Source organism: Zalophus californianus, chromosome 11 (genome assembly GCF_009762305.2).
Source record: "Zalophus californianus isolate mZalCal1 chromosome 11, mZalCal1.pri.v2, whole genome shotgun sequence".
In the NCBI taxonomy this organism is placed as follows: Eukaryota; Metazoa; Chordata; class Mammalia; order Carnivora; family Otariidae; genus Zalophus; species Zalophus californianus.
In genome coordinates this window covers 15,267,333-15,291,461 of record NC_045605.1, presented here as the reverse complement: position 1 = coordinate 15,291,461, position 24,129 = coordinate 15,267,333, and the positions used below count along the sequence as shown (strand labels likewise).

The 24,129-nt window shown below is 58.9% G+C and overlaps 2 protein-coding genes across 8 annotated transcripts in view; one reads left to right on the top strand and one right to left on the bottom strand.

Moving 5' to 3' along the window:
• Positions 1-12,583, top strand: part of BCL9L (BCL9 like) — a 28,172-nt gene extending 15,589 nt beyond the window's left edge. For 3 of the 5 annotated variants that reach the window (XM_027578850.2, XM_027578851.2, XM_027578852.2), the window contains 8 exons: positions 114-215; positions 1,469-1,854; positions 2,534-2,653; positions 5,412-5,622; positions 5,788-5,872; positions 5,978-8,255; positions 8,716-8,997; positions 9,433-10,526. In XM_027578850.2, coding sequence (XP_027434651.2) covers positions 190-215; positions 1,469-1,854; positions 2,534-2,653; positions 5,412-5,622; positions 5,788-5,872; positions 5,978-8,255; positions 8,716-8,997; positions 9,433-10,526 — 4,482 coding nt within the window. In that variant the 5' untranslated portion in view covers positions 114-189. Of the gene's footprint in view, positions 1-113; positions 216-1,468; positions 1,855-2,533; positions 2,654-5,411; positions 5,623-5,787; positions 5,873-5,977; positions 8,256-8,715; positions 8,998-9,432 lie in introns of all 5 variants that reach the window. The other 2 variants (XM_027578849.2, XM_027578853.2) reach the window with 2 other exon arrangements.
• A 155-nt stretch (positions 12,584-12,738) lies between these two features.
• Positions 12,739-23,918, bottom strand: CXCR5 (C-X-C motif chemokine receptor 5). 3 transcript variants are annotated; one of them, XM_027578855.2, is made up of 3 exons: positions 23,806-23,883; positions 20,147-20,418; positions 12,739-15,497 (listed from the first exon to the last, which is right to left on the bottom strand). In XM_027578855.2, exons 2-3 carry the CDS (start codon positions 20,195-20,197, stop codon positions 14,430-14,432), a joined length of 1,119 nt encoding a protein of 372 aa, XP_027434656.1. In that variant the 5' UTR covers positions 20,198-20,418; positions 23,806-23,883; the 3' UTR covers positions 12,739-14,429. The 3 variants fall into 3 exon arrangements, with proteins under 3 accessions (XP_027434656.1, XP_027434655.1, XP_027434657.1); XM_027578854.2 differs by lacking the exon at positions 20,147-20,418 and having other exon boundaries at positions 23,806-23,918; XM_027578856.2 differs by lacking the exon at positions 20,147-20,418 and having other exon boundaries at positions 12,739-15,492; positions 23,806-23,912.
• Between the last annotated feature and the right edge of the window lie 211 nt (positions 23,919-24,129).

Below are 24,129 nucleotides of genomic sequence, written 5' to 3'. Positions count from 1 at the left end.
CTTACCCTGTCCAGCTCCCTAGTCCCAGGGCTGTTGGGTCCTCCCTTCTCCCCTCCCCGTCTTACACCCCCTCCCCAAGTCACAAGTTTTCTCTTTGGGGCTTGTTGCTGCAGTCCGTGCTCCAGTACCGAGTACCTGGCTGGGCCCTGGGCACGCACAGGGGCCGTAGCCCCACTGTGTGTGGGAGCCATGAGGATCCTGGCTAACAAGACAAGGTGTGTGGGTGTCGTGGAGGGCGGGAAGCGTGTGTGTGGAGTGCGGGGAAGGGAAGGGCCCAGTGATCATGGGGCTGAGCTGTGCTGGCTTGGAGAGTGAGCCGTATGGGCACTTGGCTTCCAAGGCCACCGGTGGGCTAAAGGGGGGTCAGAATGGGAAGGCCTGCCCTGAGGCAGGAGCCCACAGCCTTAATGCCTGGGCCCAGGGGACCGAGGGCACTGGCAATCAGCTATGCCTGCTGGTCTAGTCCCTTCCAGCCCTTGCCTCCTAGAAAACCGTTTGAGCAGACCCCCGCCCACCCCGCTGTCGGGTCCAATGGCGCCCTCTGGCCTCAGTCTAGCTGGGGGTGGGAGCCAGAGGGAGGGGCGGTGCCTGCCTCCCTCCCCTTCCCCAGGAGAAGCCGGCAGACAGGGCCAGGCGGCAGCCGCAGGACAGCAGAGCTGAAATAAATCTGAGCTGGTGTGGAATGAGGGGGGATAAATATCCTCTCCCGTGATGTGATCTTTCCAGCGGCTATTAATAGGTCTCCGGGGAGGGGGAGGCGGTGGGGGGAGCGGGCTGGAGCTTAAAGGGCCCGCAGCCTAGGCTGCAGGAATCCTTGGCTTCCAGCTTCACTCTAGTCGGCTCCACACACCGCTCCCCTCCCCCTTTCCTCCTGCTCCTGCCTGCCTGCCAGGCCTGCCGGTGGACCCCTTCAGGCTTTCCCCTCCTGCTCTGAGGAGCCGTCTGGACCAGTGGGTACCACTCTCCAGTGTGCTTGTCCGCACGTCCCCAGGGGAATGGGGCTGGGGCATGAGCAGTGACCCTCAGGTCCTGTGCCCCTTACCTGCTGGTGTTGGGCACATGAAAGTTGAGGATTAGGACCTTGGAAGGAGACTGGAGACAGCAAACCCTAAAAGAGAGGTGGTTCAAGTGTTGGTCAGGTGCTAGTGGAGGGGAGTTGGCCTGGAGGCGTGCAGTCTGATGGATGGTGGGGGTGGGGGTGGGCATGGATTCTGCCACCCAAGGACCTGGTTTCCACCTGAATCGTGGGGTCTGAGCGGTGGAGAGCGTTGCCCTATCTTCACTCCCCAAAGTGGAGGAAGGCATCGGCCCTTGTCTGAGGGAGATAGGGAATAGCTGGTAGTCTTAAGATGCTCCTTGGCCCCCACCTCCACTACCATTAAGTGAGGCAGGATGGGGGCAGTTAAAATGCAGGCATGCTAGGCCTCTAGCAAGATTAACCTTTCATGTTTCTCCCACCTTGTCCCAGGTTACCCCACCCCAGGAGGAGAGAAGCTCCAGGGAGCCCGCCGCTGTCCCCGCGCGGCCACTGCCCCCCAGCCCCAGCCAAGCCAATGCACCCAGAAAATAAGTTGACCAATCATGGCAAGACAGGGAATGGCGGGGCCCAGTCCCAGCACCAGAATGTGAACCAAGGACCCACCTGCAACCTGGGCCCGAAGGGCGTGGGGGCGGGGAGCCATGGGGCCAAGGCCAACCAGATCTCACCCAGCAACTCAAGTCTGAAGAACCCCCAGACAGGGGTGCCCCCTTTCAGCTCACTCAAGGGCAAGGTGAAGAGGGAGCGGAGCGTGTCTGTGGACTCTGGAGAGCAGCGAGAGGCTGGGACCCCATCCCTGGATTCAGAGGCCAAAGGTACCCCATTTCCTGATCCCCAAGACCCCGACGTGTTCCAGTCCAAGGCCCAGGCTTGCTGCCCCCTTTGCCTAATCTCTGTCCCTTGCTCCTCTCCAGCATTTGTGCAGGGTCACCTTTCTCTTACCCCCATTATACCCATGGACTTGGTCATTCTCTCAGGAGTGGGGGTGGCCAGGGCAGGGACTTCTCATCCTTAGGTGCCACCCACGGAGGGGCCACACAGCGTGATGGGGCTTCCGGTCAGCCTTATTCCTCTCCAGAGGGGGAGAGGGAGGTGCTCTGGGGTGAGGAGCAGACCCACACACCTCCTAGGAACCTCCTGGTATCCCAGCTGGTGGGAGCCTTTGAGCAGGCTCTGGGGCCTGGAAGGGTAGCAGTGGCTTCCCCTCCCTCACCCCACCCCCCCCAGCCCTAATTAGAACCAGTTGTGGTTGGGGATTATGCTGTGCTTGGTGCTGGGTGGGGGAAGGGAGACAGGCAGCGGGACTGGAGAGAGAAATCAGAAACAAATGGTGTGGTGGGGGCCAAGGGCTGGCAAAGTGCCCGCCGTGGCCTGGGCAGTGCCCTCTTGGGGTAGGGCATCTGAGGGAATGGGCCCGTGGAGACCCTGGCTGTAGGAGCACAGGGCCTCTGGGCACTCACTCTGACCCCTGCCCGCTCTGTCCTGCCTGGGCAGAGGTGGCACCCCGGAGTAAGCGGCGGTGTGTGCTGGAGCGGAAGCAGCCGTACAGTGGGGACGAATGGTGCTCAGGACCCGACAGCGAGGAGGACGACAAGCCCATCGGGGCCACCCACAGTGAGTGCCCATTGATGCCAGGATCTTGTGGCCCATGGTACCCCCAGGGGATGGCTGCCCTGGGGGAGCCTCCCTCTCCTCACTTAGGGCTTTAGAGGGCTGAGTCTGAGCGAGGAGCAGGGGTGAGGAGCCCAGTCTACTTCTTTCCTGTCTCACCTGTCGCTCTGTCCCTCCCTGCGCCGCGACAGCTTAGCCCCTGCCTTCCAGGTGCTCAGTGGCCCCCTCTTCCGAGGGACAGAGGTGGCGTGGGGTGGCCCCTCCTGGCCACACCGCCTACACCTCCTACACCTCCTCCCATGAATTCTTGGCCTCTGCTGCCACCTACTGGTCAGTGGAGGCAGGGTGGTGAGGGTCCTGCATCCCTGGGAACCAGACTGTGGGCTCAGCCTCGCAAAGTCTGGCTAAGCCTGGCTGTGTCTCTGGCCCCCTTCCCCAACCTCTGATCGACTCCTGGCAAGTGCCTAGCGTGCGTCACCAGGATGAAGAGTGGGTGTGGGTGCATGCCCACTCCTCTCATTCTTTTATTGAGCAGAGCGTATTTGGGCCTTGCTCAAGTGATGGGGGGAACCCGACACTCTCCTGCCCTTAGGAAGCCCACACACATTTACTGGTGATTTCCCTCAAAGCTCACATCTCTTGGAGGGGAGAGACGACTCAGTGCACACCGAACTAGCCAGAGAAGGAAGCCGACTGAGCAGATGTTTGTGGGAGGAGCGGACCATGTCCCTGGAGGTGGGGCGTGCGGGCTGGGACTTTAAAGGTCCTCTGGTCCCAGGTGCCCCCCCAGGGGACTGGTGGTCCATGAGCCTCACTGAACCCATCAGTGTTAGATGGGGGTGGTCACTGCCTCCCAGGACGCACAGCCCCCCACCACCCTAGTTCGCTTTTACAACATTAGACCGCCGGGATGTAGAAACGTTGGCAGAGGGCGCCTGGGTGGCTCAGTTGGTTAAGCGACTGCCTTCGGCTCAGGTCATGATCCAGGAGTCCCTGGATCGAGTCCCACATCAGGCTCCCTGCTCGGCAGAGAGTCTGCTTCTCCCTCTGACCCTCCCCCCTCTCATGTGCTCTCTCTCTCTCTCTCGTTCTCTCTGTCTCAAATAAAAAAAAAAAAAATCTTAAAAAAAAAAAAAAAGAAACGTTGGCAGAAACAGGGAAATACGAAGGAGAAGGTGCTAACATCCCGTCCCCAGCACTAAGGCATCCATTGCTACTATTTCAATTGTACTTGCCATTATGTTCTCGAAGAGTTCTTAGTCTGGGGCAGTCCGATGTTGTGGCTCATAGCACAGACTCTGCAGTCAGACCATGCTAGGCACTTGCCACTGGGGCAGTCCGATGTAGTGGCTCATAGCACAGACTCTGCAGTCAGACCACTGGATCTCCCATTTATTATTTGTGTGAATTTGGGAAAGGGTCCCAGTTTCATCTATAGAAATGGATTTGAGCACAGGGTTGGTGTGAGGAGTAAATGAATCCATACACATAACACTTAGAACACTGTTAGTTTTTATTATTGTTATTGTACTAGAAAGTTCCTTATCCGAATAAAGCCTGTCTCCTTCCCCTAACTTGTACCCGGGAGCCCTAGCTCTGTGTGCGGAGTATGCACCTTCCTCTTCCCAGGACAGCCCTCACACACGGAGGCCAGCTCTCAGGCCCCCTCGGCCCCCAAGCTTTTGGCTCTGTTATTTTTTGTAAAATTTGTTTATCTTGGCATGGAATGGGTCCGCTGACTTACCTAGTCCCGTTAATGACCGCACGTAGATCTTTTTGAGGCTCGGACTTAGAATCCACTTTTTGACCATGGAACAAACTTCACTCAGTGCTCAGGGTGGTCAGTCTACCCTGGGAGGGCACCCACTATGCCAGCCTTCTCTAACTCTGTTTTCTAAGGACTTTTTTCGTTGGCGACATAGTTCTGAAGTTGCTGTAAAAATAGATTTCTTTGACATGCCCCACTGTGCAGAGCAGGGAGTTAGTGTTTCCATTTTATAGATGAAGCAACGGAGGCTTAAAGCGATGAGCTGTCTTGTTCATAAGGGCACAAAATCCGTTAGCGGTGAGCTAGAATACAAAACCATTCATCGTTTGACTCATCAATCTGTGCAGCCTCTTGGCTTTCTCCCCTCACTTGGTCAGAGCGTTTGCGGGTACACACACACACACACACACACACACACACACACACACACACACACACCCCCCATAGTGCGTGGGCTCAAAGCAGGGTACACACACACACACACACACACACACACACACACACACACACACACCCCCCATAGTGCGTGGGCTCAAAGCAGGGCTTTGGAGTCCCTGCCTGAGTTCAAACCCCGGCTTGGCACTGACAGGCTGTGTCACCGTGCGTGAGAAATGTCACCCCTCCAAAGTTGTTTCCTCCTCTCTAAAGCAGCGTATAGGACATCTTCCTCCCAGGGATATTGTGGTCAGATGGAATCACATCTATAAGTGTCCTTCGGGATGTCAGGTACAGGGGAGCCTGTTTGTAAGGGTCACATTTCCCCTCCCCTGCATCTCCCTAGGGTCCCCACAATTTCTGTCCGGGTCGAAGACGGGTCTAGGGCAAGTAAGTGTGGACACCAGGCACGTATGACCAGAATGTGACAACAGATCGCCCGGCCGGCCTGAGCCTGTCTATCTCTGGGCATCTCTGGAATGGGGTGGTGGGGAGCGCCAGCTGGCTCTCCTTTCTGAATCTGGGCCGCTTACTGGGTTTCTCTCCTCTCCCGTGCAGACTGTAATGTAGCAGACCCAGCCATGGCGGCCCCACAGCTGGGTCCTGGCCAAGCCGCCCAACTGCCCCTCAGCGAGAGCAGCGCTCCAGGACCCCCCCATGGGCCGCCGCCGGGCCTCCGGCCCGACGCCCCTGGGGGCGGGGGTGGGGGTGTCCCCGGAAAGCCTCCCTCACAGTACGTGTATGTCTTCACCACCCACCTGGCCAACACGTAAGTGCCTCAGGACGGGCCTCTGTTTACCCGGCACCCCTCAGCCTGGAGTCCTGCGTGTTCCGTCTGCAGGGAGCCAGGGTTCAGTTGGGTTGGGTCGGGTGAGGGCAAGGGCCCCCTCCTGCCCTCCTCCCTGAGCTGTTGGTGCCTGCCCCTTCTGCGCAGGGCTGCCGAGGCTGTGCTGCAGGGCCGGGCTGACTCCATCCTCGCCTACCACCAGCAGAACGTGCCCCGGGCCAAGCTGGACCAGGTGAGTGTGGCGCCCAGCCTGGCTACGGCGCCTCCGAGGACGGTAGGATTGCTTGGCTGGTGCCTCCCCTTCCCTGTCTCACGCTCTGCCTCTGTCCCCCCGCAGGCCCCGAAAGTGCCACCTACCCCAGAGCCACTACCCTTGAGCACGCCGTCAGCAGGCACCCCGCAGTCCCAGCCACCTCCACTGCCACCGCCGCCGCCCCCGGCCCCCGGCAGCGCTCCGCCCGCACTGCCGTCTGAGGGTCCCCCCGAGGACACCAGTCAGGACCTGACCCCCAACTCGGTGGGAGCGGCCAGCACAGGCGGTGGCACCGGGGGCACCCACCCTAACACCCCGACCGCCGCCACCACCTCCAACCCGCTGCCTCCTGGAGGAGACCCCAGCAGTGCCCCCGGCCCTGCCCTGCTCGGGGACGCCGCCCCCCCAGGAAACGGGCAGCGGAGCCTGGTGGGCTCTGAGGGCCTGTCCAAGGAGCAGCTGGAGCACCGGGAGCGTTCCCTCCAGACGCTTCGAGACATTGAGCGGCTACTGCTCCGCAGCGGGGAGACTGAGCCCTTCCTCAAGGGACCCCCGGGAGGAGCCGGCGAGGGGGGACCACCAGCACAAGCCCCTCCTGCTCCCCAGCAGCCCCCCACGGCCCCTCCCAGTGGGCTGAAAAAGTATGAGGAGCCCTTGCAGTCTATGATTTCACAGACGCAGAGCCTGGGGGGGCCCCCGCTGGAGCACGAAGTGCCTGGGCACCCCCCAGGCGGGGACATGGGGCAGCAGATGAACATGATGATGCAGAGGCTGGGCCAGGACAGCCTGACGCCGGAGCAGGTGGCCTGGCGCAAGCTGCAGGAAGAGTACTATGAGGAGAAGCGGCGGAAAGAGGAGCAGATCGGCCTGCACGGGGGCCGCCCTCTGCAGGACATGATGGGCATGGGGGGCATGATGGTGAGGGGGCCCCCGCCTCCCTACCACAGCAAGCCTGGGGATCAGTGGCCCCCTGGCATGGGTGCACAGCTGCGGGGACCCATGGATGTCCAAGATCCCATGCAGCTCCGGGGCGGACCTCCTTTTCCTGGCCCCCGTTTCCCAGGCAACCAGATGCAACGGGTGCCTGGGTTTGGAGGCATGCAGGGTATGGCCATGGAGGTGCCCATGAATGCCATGCAGAGGCCGGTGAGGCCGGGTATGGGCTGGACCGAAGACTTACCCCCCATGGGGGGGCCCAACAATTTTGCCCAGAACGCCGTGCCCTACCCGGGCGGGCAGGGTGAAGCAGAACGATTCATGACCCCTCGGGTCCGGGAGGAGCTGCTGCGGCACCAGCTGCTGGAGAAGCGGTCTATGGGCATGCAGCGCCCCCTGGGCATGGCAGGCAGTGCCATGGGGCAGGGCATGGAGATGGAGCGGATGATGCAGGCGCACCGGCAGATGGATCCGGCCATATTTCCTGGGCAGATGGCTGGTGGCGAGGGCCTGGCGGGCACTCCCATGGGCATGGAGTTTGGTGGAGGCCGGGGCCTCCTGAGTCCCCCCATGGGGCAGTCTGGGCTGAGAGAGGTGGAGCCTCCCATGGGGCCAGGCAACCTCAACATGAACATGAATGTGAACATGAACATGAACATGAACTTGAACGTCCAGATGACCCCACAGCAGCAGATGCTGATGTCACAAAAGATGCGGGGCCCAGGGGACATTATGGGGCCGCAGGGCCTCAGTCCTGAAGAGATGGCCCGGGTGCGGGCCCAGAACAGCAGTGGCATGATGGGTGGCCCACAGAAGATGCTCCTGCCCTCACAGTTCCCCAGCCAGGGCCAGCAGGGATTCTCTGGGGGCCAGGGGCCCTACCAAGCCATGCCCCAGGACATGGGCAATACTCAAGACATGTTCAGTCCCGACCAGAGCTCAATGCCCATGGGCAATGTGGGCACCACCCGGCTCAGCCACATGCCCCTGCCCCCTGCGTCTAATCCTCCCGGGTCCTCCAACCGGGGGCTGGGCAGACGGCCTTCAGACCTCACCATCAGTATTAATCAGATGGGCTCGCCGGGCATGGGGCACCTGAAGTCGCCCACCCTTAGCCAGGTGCACTCGCCCCTGGTCACCTCACCCTCCGCCAACCTCAAGTCACCCCAGACTCCCTCACAGATGGTTCCCTTGCCTTCGGCCAATCCTCCAGGACCTCTCAAGTCGCCGCAGGTCCTCAGCTCCTCCCTCAGTGTCCGTTCGCCCACTGGCTCGCCCAGCAGGCTCAAGTCTCCTTCCGTGGCGGTGCCTTCTCCTGGCTGGGTTGCCTCACCCAAGACCGCCATGCCCAGCCCTGGGGTCCCCCAGAACAAGCAGCCACCTCTCAACATGAACTCTTCCACCACCCTGGGCAGCATGGAACAGGGTGAGTCAGCTGGGCCAGGCCGGTGGGGGGTGGGGTGGAGACTAGACTCTGGCACTGGGAATCTCGGGGGGTGGGGGGTGGGGAGGGGTGTTCTTGCCGGGGCGGGCGAGCGCGTGAAGGCATCCGTACCAGGTGCAGAGGTGGATGGCTCTGCTTGAGGGGCACACGTCGGCAGTTGAGCGTGAGCTCCCATAGGGAGTGCCATGGGGCTCTCCCAGGCATTTGGAGGGGTTCACCCTTGGGCTCTCTCCACTGTCTGGGGGCCCCGAGGCTACGGGAACTGCTCAAGGACGGGTGGGCGATAGTGATAATGGGTTGAGCAGAACAGTGGAGTAGAGGTGTGCCTGGAGGAGTCAGGAGATTTGGGAGCTGGCCTTTTCCTAACCCACCATTTGAGCAGCCAAACTCGTCTTCCCTTCCCCAGTCACCCCCCGCTCTTTCTGTCTCCCCGCTTCTGTAGGTGCCCTCCCGCCTAGCGGCCCCCGGACCAGCTCCTCAGCACCTCCCGCCAACCCTCCCAGCGGCCTCATGAACCCCAGCCTGCCATTCACTTCCTCCCCAGACCCCACGCCTTCCCAGAACCCCCTGTCACTGATGATGTCCCAGATGTCTAAGTACGCCATGCCCAGCTCCACGCCGCTCTACCACAACGCCATCAAGACCATCGCCACCTCTGACGACGAGCTGCTGCCCGACCGGCCCCTGCTCCCCCCTCCACCACCGTCGCAGGGCTCTGGGCCAGGTGCGAGGCAGGAAGGGGGCCGCAGGGAGAAGAGCTGGTGTGGGCACCGGGCATGAGAAGAGTTGCCACAGCCAGCAGTCACCCCTGTGGTTACGCTGGCTCTCATGCGCTCCCAGCGGGCCCTGGGAGTGGGGGTGTGATGTCCCGGGTCAGGTTCCCACTTCTCATGTAGCGAAACCAAGCCCAGGGCACCCGAGTGGCCTTTCCGACATCCAGTGAGTGATGTGCCTACGGCAAACCGGGCCAGAACTCGGGTGTCTTGGCTTCTAACCTGAATGCCAGAAGTCCATGCCCCTGCGGCTAGCACAGGCCCATGGTGGAGGCCCTCACCCCTCCTGGCATGAGCCTGGCTGGGGAGTGGGGAAGAACTGAGTCCTGCAGCCTCCCCCAGCTGGGTGCACACAGCTCCTCACCCCCTTTTCTCTCTCCCCACAGGGATCAGCAATAACCAGCCCAACCAGATGCACCTGAACTCAGCTGCTGCCCAGAGCCCCATGGGCATGAACCTGCCAGGCCAGCAGCCCCTGTCCCATGAACCCCCACCTACTATGTTGCCCTCCCCTACCCCTCTGGGGTCTAACATTCCACTGCACCCCAATGCGCAGGGGACAGGAGGGCCCCCTCAAAACTCCATGATGCTGCCTCCGGGGGGCCCAGACTCCCTGAATGCCCCCTGTGGCCCTGTGCCCGGCTCCTCCCAGATGATGCCCTTCCCCCCTCGGCTCCAGCAGCCCCATGGTGCCATGGCCCCCAGCGGGGGTGGGGGCGGGGGGCCTGGCCTGCAGCAGCACTACCCTTCGGGCATGCCCCTGCCCCCAGAGGACCTGCCTAGCCAGCCGCCGGGCCCCATACCCCCTCAGCAGCACCTGATGGGCAAAGGCATGGCTGGGCGCATGGGCGACGCCTACCCCCCGGGCGTGCTCCCTGGGGTGGCATCAGTGCTGAACGACCCCGAGCTGAGCGAGGTGATCCGGCCCACCCCGACGGGGATCCCTGAGTTCGACTTATCGAGGATCATCCCCTCTGAGAAGCCAAGCAGCACCCTCCAATACTTCCCCAAGAGCGAGAACCAGCCCCCCAAGGCCCAGCCCCCCAATCTGCATCTCATGAACCTGCAGAATATGATGGCGGAGCAGACCCCCTCACGGCCCCCCAACCTCCCGGGCCAGCAGGGCGTCCAGCGGGGTCTCAACATGTCCATGTGCCACCCCGGACAGATGTCCTTGTTGGGCAGGACAGGTGTGCCCCCACAGCAGGGCATGGTGCCCCACGGCCTGCACCAGGGAGTCATGTCCCCGCCACAAGGCCTCATGACCCAGCAGAATTTCATGCTGATGAAGCAACGGGGTGTGGGGGGTGAGGTCTACAGCCAGCCCCCCCACATGCTGTCCCCACAGGGCTCCCTCATGGGCCCCCCGCCCCAGCAGAACCTCATGGTGTCCCACCCGCTGCGGCAGCGCAGCGTGTCTCTGGACAGCCAGATGGGCTACCTCCCAGCGCCGGGCAGCATGGCCAACCTGCCCTTCTAGCAGTCCCCTGGGGCGGGGGGCGGGGGGGCTGGAGCTGGGGCGATACTGCAAATATGTTAACCTTAAAGAAGTTTTTTCCCCTCCAGTGTTGGGATGGCCTGGGTCTGGGGGTGGGGTGGAGGGGGTGGGAGGGACTTGTGTGGGGAGTGGCATTTATGGAAACCAGGTGTGCTGGCAGCTTAGGGGGGGAAGTGGCAGAGAGGGGTGGGGGGTTTGGGATTGGGGTTCCATTTCGGCCACTGGGACTGCCCCTCCCCCACCCCTCCCCAGTCCCATGGAGCTCCTCTCTTCCCTGGTTCTCGGCACCCCTCCCCCTCTTCAGCTATGCTTTCAGAGTCCTGTTACGGAACAGAACGTGGGGAGAATCCCGGGGGGGAGAGCGGGCGGAGAGGAGAGGCCTCCGCTCGCTGCCCCTTTCCTTTCTGCGGCTCTCCCCTCGGCCCTGTGTGTTGCTGGAGCTTCACTCTCCTCTTGGTTTCTCTGCTCCCGCCCGTTTTTCCTTCTGTCTTTTCCTGCCTCATTCCCTGATGTGGCTGACCCCCTCTCCCACTCCTCCCCCTCCCTGCAGGCGGCCGGCGGGGCGGGGGGGGGGGGGGGGGGGGGGGGTCAGGTGCCAACCGCAGCTGTAAATAGAGTACTGCGCTTTTGTGCCGGTGTGTGTGTGCTGTATCTCTGTGCTTTGATAGAAGTCACAAAAAAGAAAAAAAGGTTAAAAGAAACCTTTCCCTCCCCACCCGTTCTTCAAATTATTGCCCCTTTCCATTCCTCTGGACTCAGGACCACGCAGTCCGACACACGCACCCACTGTTTGCCGTGCCTCTGGGTCCATAAGGACACCATTCCGGTCCCTTCCCCCAAATGGGGAAACGACAGAAACCCCACACCTAGACTGAGGTCAGACCACCCAGGCTTCCACCTGGGGAGCCCCTTCCGGGCTGAGACCCCCCCCCCCACAGACTCCCCAGAGCAGCAGCCTGTCTGCTGCTGAATGAATGCAGGAGAATGTGTGCTCAGGCATGCATGCTTGCCCCACGCAGGTGACCCGGGGCCCTGGCTTCCCGGCTATGGATGTCTGGTGTCCCCTGCTGCTACACCTTAGCCAGAACTTGAAGTCCTTCGTCCCCAGTGTGGGATGAGGGAAAGGAGGAAGAGGTGGAGGCTGTGTGGCCCCTTGAGCGGAGCCAGGGAGGCACCGCACCGCGGCCCAGATGGTCCAGGGAACCCCCAGGCCCTGACTTTCCCAGGCACTGCCACCCACTTCTCACCAAAGGCGGAAGGAAAAGGGGTTGGCTGAGTAGATCTGTCTCTCTCCGGCCTCCACCCTTTGAGGATGGATTAGAGAAAGTGATGGAGAAGCAGGGAGCATCCTACCTGCCCACTCACTGGCAAGGTCCCTCTGCCCGGGGCTCAGGGCTCTGTGCCTGCCCAGGCCCGGATGCAGTCACTGCCAACCCCCTTGCTTGCCCTGCTCTTTCCCAGAACTCCCCACCTGCCTCTGGTCAGAGCTGAAGCCATACAGACTCAGTGTTTTGCCCCGCCTTGGCCCCAGGAGTAAAACACTTCTCCTTTTCTCACTTCCTTTCCTGCCTCGTGGGGTGGCAGGGCAGTTCCCTGGCCTCTGTGCCCTGCCTCCAGGGCCAAGGGCCATTTCTAGACAAGGTGTTTTCTGCCATGGCCCCGTCCCCAGCCTTCCTGATCTGCAGGGTCTGGCCTTACATTGGCAGCTGTGATACAAAGGGAATTTGCCCCACTTTTCCCAGTCTGGTGCTGTCCTCAGTCCACCGTCAGCCAGGTCAAGCGCTTCCTCTGGGGCTGGCTGGCTGCAGGCTCCTGCCTCCCCCAGCACCTCCCTGGGGCCCCCGGGGCCAGGGCCCCGACACCTGTGTTTGGGGGCCACCTGCCTTCCATCCTGCCAGGCACCTTGCCCACCCTGCCTCAACCTGGGCCCTGGGCCCATGAGCCCTCCCACCTCTGACCCAAGACCCCCCAAACGGACTCTTAAGTGTTTCCTGCCCAGAGGAGAGAGGGGTCAGACCGCAAAGGGCCCGGCGTCCTCCCTGTCCTCTTGCCCCATCTCCGCCACCAGACTAGCTTTCCAAGGTGAACTCCACAGGCCAGCCTACGTCCCTCCATCCATGGCCATACCCCCAGCCATTTTGTACCATTATATAAATATATATATATAAATATAAATATATAAATACAATATGTGAAGACATCTTCTTGGTTTTTATTTTGAAACAATTTTTAGGCTTGTTCCGGGGGTCTCTGTGCTGCCTGTACTGTATTGACCTGTTTTATAGGTGCCTTTTTATTAAAAAGAGAAAATTAAAAATCCAGCCTCTTGCCTTTTTTGCCTCCGTGTCTGGCTGCTCCGCTGCCCAGCTTACTGTTGGATGCTGGGAGGAAAAAGGGGGACCCCGGGGCCTTCCCAGTGTTCCATGGTGAAGAGACTGGTTTCCCCCTCCTCCGCCCAGGTCACAGCTCTGATTTCCACCATGGCGGCCGTCTAGGGGGCTTGGCTGGCTGCCCTTGAGGGGGACTGGGCCCCCCAGATGTACCCTCAGCAAGGGCAGGGGTCCCGGACCTCCCACCCTAGCCAGAGCAGGGGCTGCGGACCGGGGCAGGAGAGCCCTCCCTGGGGAAGGTGGGCAGGCAGGCAGGCACGGAGCGGCTTCCTCTGGTTCCATCTGAGTAGTAGCCTCTCAGGGGCAGGGCTCGGCTTCCTGGGGCTCGGGGACTTCCCTGCTTCTCACCCTGCCTGGCCTGAGGGGATGCCTCGTGGCTCTTGCTGAGGCCCAGAGAGGTGGCAAGCTCTGGGTCTGGTCCGCAGGCAGGGGGCTGGATGAGATGACCCCCAGAGGCCCTTTCCAGTCTGTCATTCTTCTCTGGGGGGTCTACATCTCTGTTCTGACTCTTGGCGAAGTGCTCCCTCTGTATGATTGGGACCCCTCTGCTGCCCAAGTTTCTCCTGGTTGTGTGGCTTGCAGAGAGGGGGACAGGAAGGAACAGCCTGCCTCCTTCCTTATCGGTGCTCAGACCTACCAGAGCTCTAGACCCGACTGCCCCTGGCCCATACTGGGACCTCTCCGCCCTGGGCAGAGGAGACAGCTGGCTTTGGTCTCTCCTTGTCCCTCCTTGAGGCTGAGGAAGGAGAATCTCTTTCCTTTCAGTGGCTTTCCTCTGCTGGAAGAACTTTCCTTAGTTCTTCCCTAGGACGCTGGCTGATCTCTGAGGGTGCCTGGAGTCTGCCCTCAGTCCGCAGACCTCCCAGGGCCTGGTGACACGGGGCTGGCCCGGTTCCACTTTGGTCAGAGCCAGGAGCAGCTTCCTGGATTGGGTCAGTCGGAGTTTCCTGCTCGATCAAGATGCAGGGCTGGTAGCCTGGCAGGATGTCTGTGTTTGTTAGGGACCGAGATGTTAAGGCCACATTCTTTTGCCAGCTGGCCTTCCCTCAGCCTTGACCTCCATCTCTCCCCTGGTGCTCAGCCTCTAGCTTCTTTCGGCAGGAGGGGTGAGAGGACAGGTGGGGGGTAGTTGTGGAGGCCTGTGGTCCATAGGATGACGGAGTGCATTATGGGAGGGGACTGACTTTCCCAATTGGCAGGGGCAGAAGTAAAAGTTGTTTCTTGAGCTTCCAACGGTGAAGATGAAAGAAGGGGATACAGATGGGCACAGGCATCCTTTGCTTTGCCTCCGGGCTGCTTCCCTTGCCTGGACTGCAGCTTAGCCCCGGGGGCTGGAAGAAGAGCAGGCAGGAATGTCCTGGAAAGAGGGCGCGGCTCTAGCTGCCCCGAATGAGGATATCGGCCAAGGCGAGCTCTTAAGATCGCAGCTCCTGCTGGAAGGGGTTCCAGCAACACCGCATCCCCCAAGGAAAGCAGAAACAGAGGGGGCTGGGACCTAGAAGGTGGTGAGGGAGGTGGCGTTCTCTGACTCAGAGAGACTGCTCTTGCGCCAAGTAGGGAATAACTGGCAAAGGGACGCAGGGCCAGCACAGCCCAGCTTAGTCAGAAGGCGCGTCAGGTCGCTCCGGAACTTCACGCCTGCGAAAGTGTAGAGCATGGGATTGAGACAGCAGTGGGCCAGGCCCAGGAACTCACTCATGGTGATGGCCACGGAGAGGTAGCCGTTCAGCTCGCAGCCGTAGCCCACGGTCTTCAGCCTCGCCAGGGTGTCCAGGAAGATGACGATGTGGTAGGGTGACCAACAGAGAAAGAAGACGCTCGTCACCAGGATGGCCACCCTGACCGCCTTCTGCCTCTGCGGGCGCCGCTGGGCCTGGCACAGCCTGTGCACCACCCCGACGTAGCACCAGCCCATCACCAGCATCGGCAGCAGGAACCCCCCGACGTGGTAGAGGAAGCGGGAGGTGAACCAGGCCTTGGTTTCGGCCTGGTTCTCCTGGGAGAAGGTACAGCGTGGCAGCGAGTCATTGTGGTGGGGTTGGCTGACTTTGGCGAAGAGGATCTCCGGCAAGGCGAAGAAGCAGCCCGCCAGCCAGATGGTGGCACAGGTGATGTGGATGGAGAGGAGGCGGCGGTGGCGGTAGGCGTGGACGGCGTGCACGATGGCCAGGTAGCGGTCCACGGCGATGCAGGCCAGGAGCAGGCTGCTGCAGTAGAAGTTGATCTTGTGCAGAGCGATCACCGTTTTGCAGAGAAAAGTGCCCAGGAGCCAGCCCACAGAGCCCTCGACCACGGCGAAAGGCAGGATGAAGACCAGCAGGAGGTCGGCCACGGCCAGGTGGAACAGGAAGGTCTCGGTGGAGCTGCGCGTGTGTCGGTGCCGCTCCAGGATCACCAGCACCAGGATGTTGCCCATCATACCCAGGAGGAAGATGAAGCCGTAGGCCACCGGCATGAACACGGCCTTGAAGGAGGTCAGGAGGGGCCCCTCGACCGTGGAGCAGAGGTGATTTTCCACCACGGGGCTCTCGGTGCTGTCACTGTAGTTGCCGAGCTCCCTGTACTGCGAGGGCGGGGAGACAGCGGGAGGGGGGGCTGAGGACACGTCTCTCGCCCTCACACAGGGACCCCGACTCCCCTGTCCCCCCCACCCCCGCTGCCGCTTTTGCCCCTGTACTCCCAGTGTGTCTCACCGACCAAATCCCAGTCTCCCCTTGTGTGTCCATGAACCAGTCACTATGCCTTTTCCAACTTCAGTTTTGGTCTGTAAGAGGGACTAATGCCTTGCAGGGCCCTGACAAAGATGGAAGGAGATACATGGCGTATAGAGTGGGGAGAGGCTTCTCTGAAGGGCCGCGCACCTGTAAGTTACTTTGTGTTTAGGTGTCCTCCTAAACATGGAAGGCTGTGGGTCCCCGGGCCGGAATGAGAGCTTCAATTTGGGGAATGGATCTGGTTGGGGCAAGGAGCCATCTGGTCCAGTTCTGAAGAGAGCAGTGGGCACTAAAGCCCAAGATCCTGCTGAGGGGGTAGCTGCTGGGGTGGCCTCCCGGCTTCCTCTTGGGGTGTCTCCCTATTCCTGAATGTCTTCATTATCCCCGAAATGGTGGTAACAGCCCCCTGGTTTGTTTAATGTGTGCAATGAGCTCGGGTATGGGATATTCCTATCCTACCCATGTGTCTTGCTAACGGCCCGGTGCGTTTGAACCCACGTCGATCCACCTCCAGAGCCCATCCTTCCACCACTACGCAGTTTCATCTGGGGTTCCCTCACTGCTACTTCCCATCACCGGCCACCCCCCTCCTCTGCTTCCTTCTCTGCCTCAGAAGCAAGTGAGGAAGGGGTGGTGCTCTTCCAGGAGAAGGTGCCATGCCCACTTTGTCTCCGGAAGCTCCTCCTCCTCCCCGCCCCGCCCCTCGCCACCGGCGCTCAGGTTGTTTACCGAGCTAACCGCAAAGGAAGACATGGTATCTGTTTTCATACCTTTCACTCACAGCTGTCCCTCTGCACCTGCTCCTCCTCACTTCCCAGCCCCGTTCTCCCCCCTCCCCCCTCCCCCAGACCCCTCCCCATGGTTTCAAAACCAATTATAACCAACTTCTGTGGGTTGCAAAAGGCACTTGTATACATGATGAGCCCCAGGGAGGGAGAGGATGGGAAAGGATACTCTGCACAGAAGCTCCAGCTGGTCTCACGCCGCCCTTCTTCCAGGAGAGCGAGGGGCTTGCACAAACAGGGGGTGGTTGCACTGCCACCCAGGGACCTCAGTTGCGGGTTACACACTCACTCTCAGTGGGCAGACTCATTCTCCAGCCTGTGTCTTTCCTTCTGGTCCCAGGGACAAGTGGGTCTTGGAGAAGGGGGTGGGGGTTACATTTGCGCGATGACCCAGGCATCTGCCTCCCCCACGCTAGCGGCCCTCCACCGTGGCCTCAGTCCAGCCCTCCTCCACCCTACTGCCCAGGACTACCGTCTCTCCATGGCCCCATTCCAGCAACTTCTCCACCTTTGTCCATCCCCTACACACAGGAGGGATTTTCTGTGATGGTCCCAGATCTCATCAGCGTCCTGCGTAAAGTCCTTCATTGGTTCCCCATTACCTGTAACCACGGGTTTTCTTCTCATCTTTACCCCCCCCACCCACCCAATTTCACATTTAATAGCAAAGCCAGTTATAAGAAGAAGTTGTGCGAAAAAATTAATCAACAGAAGGTTGGAGTAAGCCAATCCCAGCGCATTCACGCAATAGAATACAATGCAGTCCTCAGAAAGAAAGGTTTGTCTGCATGTTCTCTTAGGGAAAGATGGTTAACACACAGCGCCCCGTTTCAGACCCGATTGCGGGGCACTCCACACAGCATGATCCCCTGGACTCTCCTCGCAGGGTTTCCTGGGGCCTCGGCTCTTTGCCTTGCCTTCAAACCAGACTTCTCCACTCTTGCCTCATGTGGTGTTTCACACCTAAGCTCTTGTTTAAGAAAAACAACTCGGCTTTCATTTGAAAACCATGGACTGGCAGGGTGAGGTCTGCACTCCCCTATGGGGGGCTTGAAATGTCTACGACATAGCCCCCTGACTTTTCAAGCCTCATCTTCTACTTTATTGCTTTAGGCACCCCGTCCTCCAGGTTCGTCATTCTACTGGCTGCCTGCCCCCAACACCCCGATGCACCCCTGTCTCGGAATGTTTGCTCCAACTCTGCCTTGTGCGGAGCACTCCTTTCTCCCCGTGATTGCCTGGCTAATGTCTATGCTTCCTTCAAGGTCCCACTCAGCACCCCCTCCCCACCTCCCTCCTAGCTTGGGAGGAGATTCTCACGGTCTGCGGGGTCTACGAGTCTTTATTACGGCCCTGGGCATTGCCATGTGCATTTCCTCACTAGATGGCGAGCTTCTGAAGGCAAGCCCTTTGTGTCCCCCTGACAAGGCCATGTGTTTCACGCATGACAGACATGCAACAGATGTGTGCCCAGCGGCTCTGAGGGCAGGTTCCCAGAGACGCCAGACGCCCTTGTATTCTGACACCTTAGGCAAGTCCCTCTCTGGGCCCCGGCGGAGACTCAGACCCTCCTTTCCCCCTTCTTTGGTTCCTGCCTCCTCCCGATGCCCTTGACAGCCTAGAGCCTGTCTTGGGTTCTCTCACCATATTGGGAGCTGTGTCCAATACTGTCATCGAATACAACCATTTGACTCATGTTGGAATTCAGCAGGAGGTAAATGGGGAAACAGTGAGATGAGTAGTCTCCATGCGGAGCAAAGCAATTCAGACCCAGGGTGAAGAGATGCGGGGGCCGGGGGCCGTCAGTGGGGCTGGACTCCACCTGCCTCTGGGAGGAGTCTGGCTGTCCCACCGTGTGGAGGGCTTGGGTACAGCCGGCCTATCTGGCCCAGAAGGCCCTTTATGAGAGCCACTCAAGTCCTGACCCTCTAAACCATCCAGGCTGATTGGTTTATCGCTCATTTAAAGTCAGCACAGTGGGATATGCCCCCAGGACCCTTGAAGCCCCATCTCCTGAGAACCCAGGTTTAGAAGACGGTTGAGGGGAACCGATCTTTCCCTCCTTGCCAAGACGTATTTGTTTGGCAAAGTGCTCAGGCAGGGAGGGGAACACGGGAGGAAGCTGGTTTGAGGGGTGCTGGGAACTGTGAGTGCGTCTCAGCAGGAGGTGTCAAACAGACATTTTGGGGGCTTGGCAGTGGTACATGTCAAAGCCACTTCCCATACCTAGGGGGTCAGTCACCTCCACCCCTCCCCAAACCGTGGAGGGAGGTAGTGAAGCAACGTTAGTTCCAGTCTGGTGGCAAGTGGAGGGATCACGAATCCTCTATAGCGTGGGGAGTGGGGAGCAAAAGGGACCCCTCCAAGACTCATACCCACAGGGAGCTCAGTGCCAACGATCTGGCCGAGTGCTTACTCATTCTTTGCCATCAAAAGCTGCAGGGGCGCAAGGCCCTCATGCACACACCGGCTCTGACGGCCCCCGTATAGACACAGTCACGACAGCATGCGGCCCAGGCAGGTACCCAGCAGAAACGCGCGTGCGCAGAAGCCAGGGACTCACTACCCAAAGAAGGCAAGCAAACACGAGGAGTGGGATGCAGCTGAGCGCTGAGCCAGGAAACTAGGCAGAAGATTGCTGTGAACACTGGGGATAGGGCAGGAGAAGGAGAACATTCCGGGCCCCGGTACTGAGGAGGAGAGCAGACGGGCGGGGGGCGGGAGGCCAGTGCCTCACAGCCCCGCACTGGCCAGTGGGAAGACCAGCACACCGGCTTCTGTGTGAGCAGGTGGCATGGGGCTGACGGGGGCATTCCTCGGGGGTCTGCCCTGGACCCCCTCCTCTTCGATCCTCTCCACCCCATCTTGGGTGACATGGCTGGGGAGCACTTCCACAATGCAGAGTTCTCCACAGCCCGGAACTAGAGGCCCAAACTGACCAGACGGAATTGGTAGGGAATAACGAAGAGACCGAGACTGGCGTTTAAAATTTCAACCGTCCGGGCACAAGTTAGGGAAGCTTGGCTTCCCTGGCTTACCGACGGTTGCTGAGAAAAAGACCTGAGAATGTGTTGATCGCCAGCTTCAGATGAGTCACAGGGTGACGTGGCTACTGTCACCTTACCCTAGGTGAACAGAAACCTGTAGGTGGGCAGCTGATACCACCCCGGTTTGTTTGGTCTGGACGAGGGTGACCAGTTTGCTGAGGGGTCTGGAAATCCCCGCCCTGGAAGGAAGTTTTCAGGTCCCGGCGAGAGGAGTCGAGGCACAAGAAGATTGGCGTCTGAGAGAGCTGCCTTCTTCGAGGACTAGAAGAGCTGCCGTGGGCAAGAGGGCAGGACGGCTTACCGGGAAGCCCTAGAGGGCAGACTGGGAGGAATGGGCAGAGGTTGGGGCGTGGGGTGTTTCCATCAAAGGAGAAAGAACCTTCCCCCGGGCAGAACTCTCCAACAGGGGGTTGGGGGGCCGCTGGGAGGGAGAGGAATGTCTGAGCTCAGGTGTGCGGGGAGGGATTCCTGCCCTGGACAGGAGGCTGGGCCCTGCCCTCAAATGTCCCTCGCACACAGCTCCCAGATGCTCCGATTCTCTGGCGGTCATGCTCTGCCCAGGGCTGAGCGGGTTCTCAGCATGAAAGTCATCGAGCTCAGCCCCTGCATGGGAGCTTTGTTTCCCTAGCTCGTCTGTGGTGTAGCCAAAGAATGCCCCAGACTGACCTTGCGGCTCAGCCCCCAGGAGAAGGCAGGGCTGCTGAGTGTGGGGCTCATCCAGGCAGAACCCCAGGACTCCAGGGGCCTGAGTCATCCTGGCTGTAGGAGGCCTCTGCACACAGATGCAGGTTGTTGCTCTGGCCATAGGGAGCACACGCAGGCTCCATCTCCTTCCCGGTCCCTGTCTGGACAGTCCCAACCAAGAGTCAGGAGCTGTGAATGGGGCCAGCTGGGCAGGCTCTCCTTCCAGCCCTCAGGGGCTCGAGGGGGGCAGGCATCTGGAGGATTGAGACTGGGCTAAGGGTGCAAACGGGGGTCTTGTGTCCCTAACCCCACTCTCCCTTTTGAGGGTCCACACTCCCAAAAGACCATCTGAGACTCCGGCGTGCCACTTGTCACATCACCCCCTGGCTCCCCCTCCCCCCTTCAGGAGCGAACCTACGTGAAATATTTCGTCCTGTCATTCCTGAAAGACTACTCAGTCTTGTCTCTTGATTCTCAGCACCTTACCCATGGCCACTTTTTATGACATTCTGCCAGAGGGATGGGATCTGTGTCCTTAAGGAAGGCAAGAATTCCTGATGGACACTGTGGTCTGTATGCCTGAGCCCAGATTCACCTCAACACTGACCTCTCCCCAGGCTGGCCCTGGGTGTCTCCCTCATCTCTCACCCCTCAGGTCACCCCCCAGTTGGGGCCTCCTCCCCTGGGATTCCTCTGGGACTTTTCACCTATTTGAGGGGGGGTCCTTCTCTCCCCTGAGGCATAGCCCAGAAACAGCCTGGTTTTAGTTCCTCTTCCTTACTCCTTCTTGATGAAATGAGATGGTGATGCTCTGATCACAGTGAAATGGTTTTGGGGGATCATCACTGAGGAGGAGTTAGGGGGAGCCAGGTCCTGGGACCGGACCAGATTTGCCCTGCTCTCTAGCAGCTTCCCCTCCAGGCTGGTGTGTAGGGTGGGGCTGGAGGTGCCGTTTCTGCCCAGCCCCTGTAGGTATTCCAGCCCAGGCCCCAGTGCTGTCAAGAGGGGGCTCGGCACTCCCAGATCAAGGTTCCTGTGGACAGAGACTTTTCTAGGTCTGCCTAGATCTGCCTTCCTAGCAGGATGGGTCCCTGGTATGCCCACCCCAGGGACCTGGCTCCTTATTCCTTGGGCTTAGCCATCTAGAGTTTTTGTTTGGATCCTCCACTCATGGGAATTAGCAGCTCATTTTTTAAAAATGGGCATTTTAAGTGGCCAGAGTTGATCTTAGAATTCAGGAGGTGGAAGGGAAGACAGGATGACCAACACTTGACTATGACCAAGGGCCCTCACTTCTTAACCTAACATTAGAGTGTAAAACCCTGTCTTCTAGGAAAGTGAACCAATACTTGGTTTGGACAAGGACAGAAAAGGGGATAGGAAGTAAAAAGCATAGAAGCGAGACTAACTTCAGAGAGAAGTGGGCTAGGACCTTTAAATACATCACAAGTCAATAAATACGTATTGAGAAGCTACTTATGTGCAAGCCCGTTCTGCTATCCTGCCATCCTAGGGCCTCTGTTCCGCGAGACACTGTCGAGGCGGCTATTAAAACTGCGCCCGGCCCTGCTCTGAGTGGGTGGGGTGGAAGCAGAGGGTCTGTGCTCCTGAGGGGGCAACCGCCCCGGGGAGAGAGCATGTACAGGGAGTGAGGGAGACAAGATGAGGCATGGGGAGCTGGTGGAAGAAGAACTCCAGAGCCTGGATGGTCCCAGGACTCCTGGGCTCCCGACTAGACTCTGATCGAGAGGTCGGGCGTGATGGCGTGCCTGGCCCAAGACCTCTTATGTGCGTTGTGACAGGCAACAAGTAGCCAGGTCTGTCTCTCTGGGCTGTCGGTTTTCTTTCATATATGGGACATGCCCTGTTGTCCCCTGCCCTCTGCCACCACCTGTCTCTAGTAGGTCACGCAGCAGAGTGAGGCATGCAGTTAGGGGAAACTCTTGAGATTTCTCAGAAGCCAGGACTGGACAGGTCTTGTGTTGGTTATGATGTTATCCAACTGGGTCAGGGCTCGTGGTCAGCTCGAAGCTGTGGGCAGAGGAAAACACCCACTAACCTAACCAGGTAAGTTCAGGGGCCAGGATGGGGAGTCAAGGTGGGCGCGTGGTGCCTTGTCAGGGCGGTGGAGTTTTAGTCTGGTCTAGGGTATTGCCCAGACTCTGTGATCGCTCTCAGGGTCAACTTCATGGGCACATGACCCGACACTTAGAAGAGCTCCATGCTTGGTTTAGTGCTCTGCTGTTGCTGTCTTGGAATTCTTAATAATTTTTGAAGAAGGGGCCCTGCATTTTCATTTTGCGTTAGGTCCCACAGGTGAGGCAGCAGGTCTGATTAGACGGATGGTTCTGGCTCTGCTTTTATCTGGGGATTGGATCTGAAAGGCCGGTCTATGGGTAATCAGCTCTTCCCCCCTCCTTCTCCCCTTGTTCTACTTAGAGTTCCAAGCTTTGGGATCTGGACAAGGGAGAGGCAGAATTTTCCTAGCAAGACTGAGAACATGGTTGGTAGAGTTCTAATAGAGACTCCAGCCGGTGGAGCTAGAAGGTGTTGGGGAACATCTCAGGGTGAGTTTAGGGTCAGGAGAGCTAGTGGGTGTAGGAGAAAGGATTTGGATCCTTTATGATCCAGCCCAGAGTGCAGCTCAAAGAGAAGTCCTTTCCTTAGAAGTACCATTGGCCATGGGGAAAAAGGAGGAAAGGAGGAAAAAAGTTCCCAAAAGATCCTCATAAGCAGCCTCCTCCTGCCTGTACACAGGAGCCCCAGGGTTCTGTTGAGCTGTTCCCTACACACATCCTTTGGGAGCCTGGTCAACTGAACCACTCTGGTTCACAGGAGGGACTTGGGTGGGTGGCAGAGTGTGATGCTGGGGACCATTTTCTTAGCTCATCCAAGAATACCTTATCTCTAGAGATTCCAGTTTCTTGAGGGGGGTCACAACATGCTTTAAAAAATTCCTAGAATTAACACAGAGTTCTCCCACCAACTTGGCATCCCTGTGCCCCTGGACTCTGACCCAGTATGTGGTCCTCTTCCTTACTGACCACCTGCTCTCACGCTTCATTCCTTCAGCACATAATTATTGTCTAAGAGCTTCCAGTGAGTGGGTTTTTTTTTTTCCTTTCTGGGTAGACTGTAAGCTATTTGAGGGCCAGAACCAAAGCCTCAACTTCTCCAACCAACACAGAATGTAGTACCCCAATGATAGAATCGTAAAGCAAGAGATGAATAAATATACTGGAGCAATGCCAGGTTCCCAACAGTAAGAAAACCTCCTAAATATTTTCCCATCTGGGCCCTTATTCCACCTTGAAGAGATAAGGAGAGGATCTTCTTTTGAAAAATGGAGAGGCAAAGTGACTCGTTCCAGGTCACATAGCAAGTCAGGGAGGGTGCAGGACCGGAACCCATATTTCCAGTTCCCCCGAAAGAATGTCTATTTCAAGCAACAGCTCTACTTATCTCCTTCCTCCATGGAATGGGAAAATACAGTCTTAAAAAGCAAGAACCACTGGGCCTGCCTCGATCCTGCCGAACCACAGTGGGAGGGGACTCCACAGCTAGCCCCTCTTCCCTGGGCCCTCAGCACAGAATATCTAGAATTCCAAGGAGGGCCTGGGCGACCAGCTGTCTCTACTCACCACATCTTCCAGGTTGTAGTTCATAAGGTCCATGTCCAGGGTTAGGGGGTAGTTCATGCTTGTAGCCGTATGTCAACCAGACTGGTCACTGACTGATGTTGAAAGGCTCTCTGGTGCCTATAGAGAGGTGGCAGCCGTCAGCTGCAAATTTAAACAAATGAGCTGCGCACTGTCTCCTGGGGCCGTGTAGGACCCGCTGTCTGCCTCACAGCTCATCACTTTTTTTTTTTCCACTGGGTCTTTTCTGTTTTTTCTTTTTTTTTTTGAAGAAAAAGGGAAAATCCCCACAGCATCAGTGCTAGTCAAGCATTTCAGCCTCTTTCC

Bases quoted from the DNA above. Each gene is read 5' to 3' on its own strand.
- CXCR5 (XM_027578854.2), bottom strand. From the start codon at position 23,862: ATGAACTACCCCCTAACCCTGGACATGGACCTTATGAACTACAACCTG. The intron at 15,498-23,805 runs GTGAGTAGAGAC...CCGCCCTCGCAG, and splicing joins ACTACAACCTGGAAGATGTG to TACAGGGAGCTCGGCAACTA.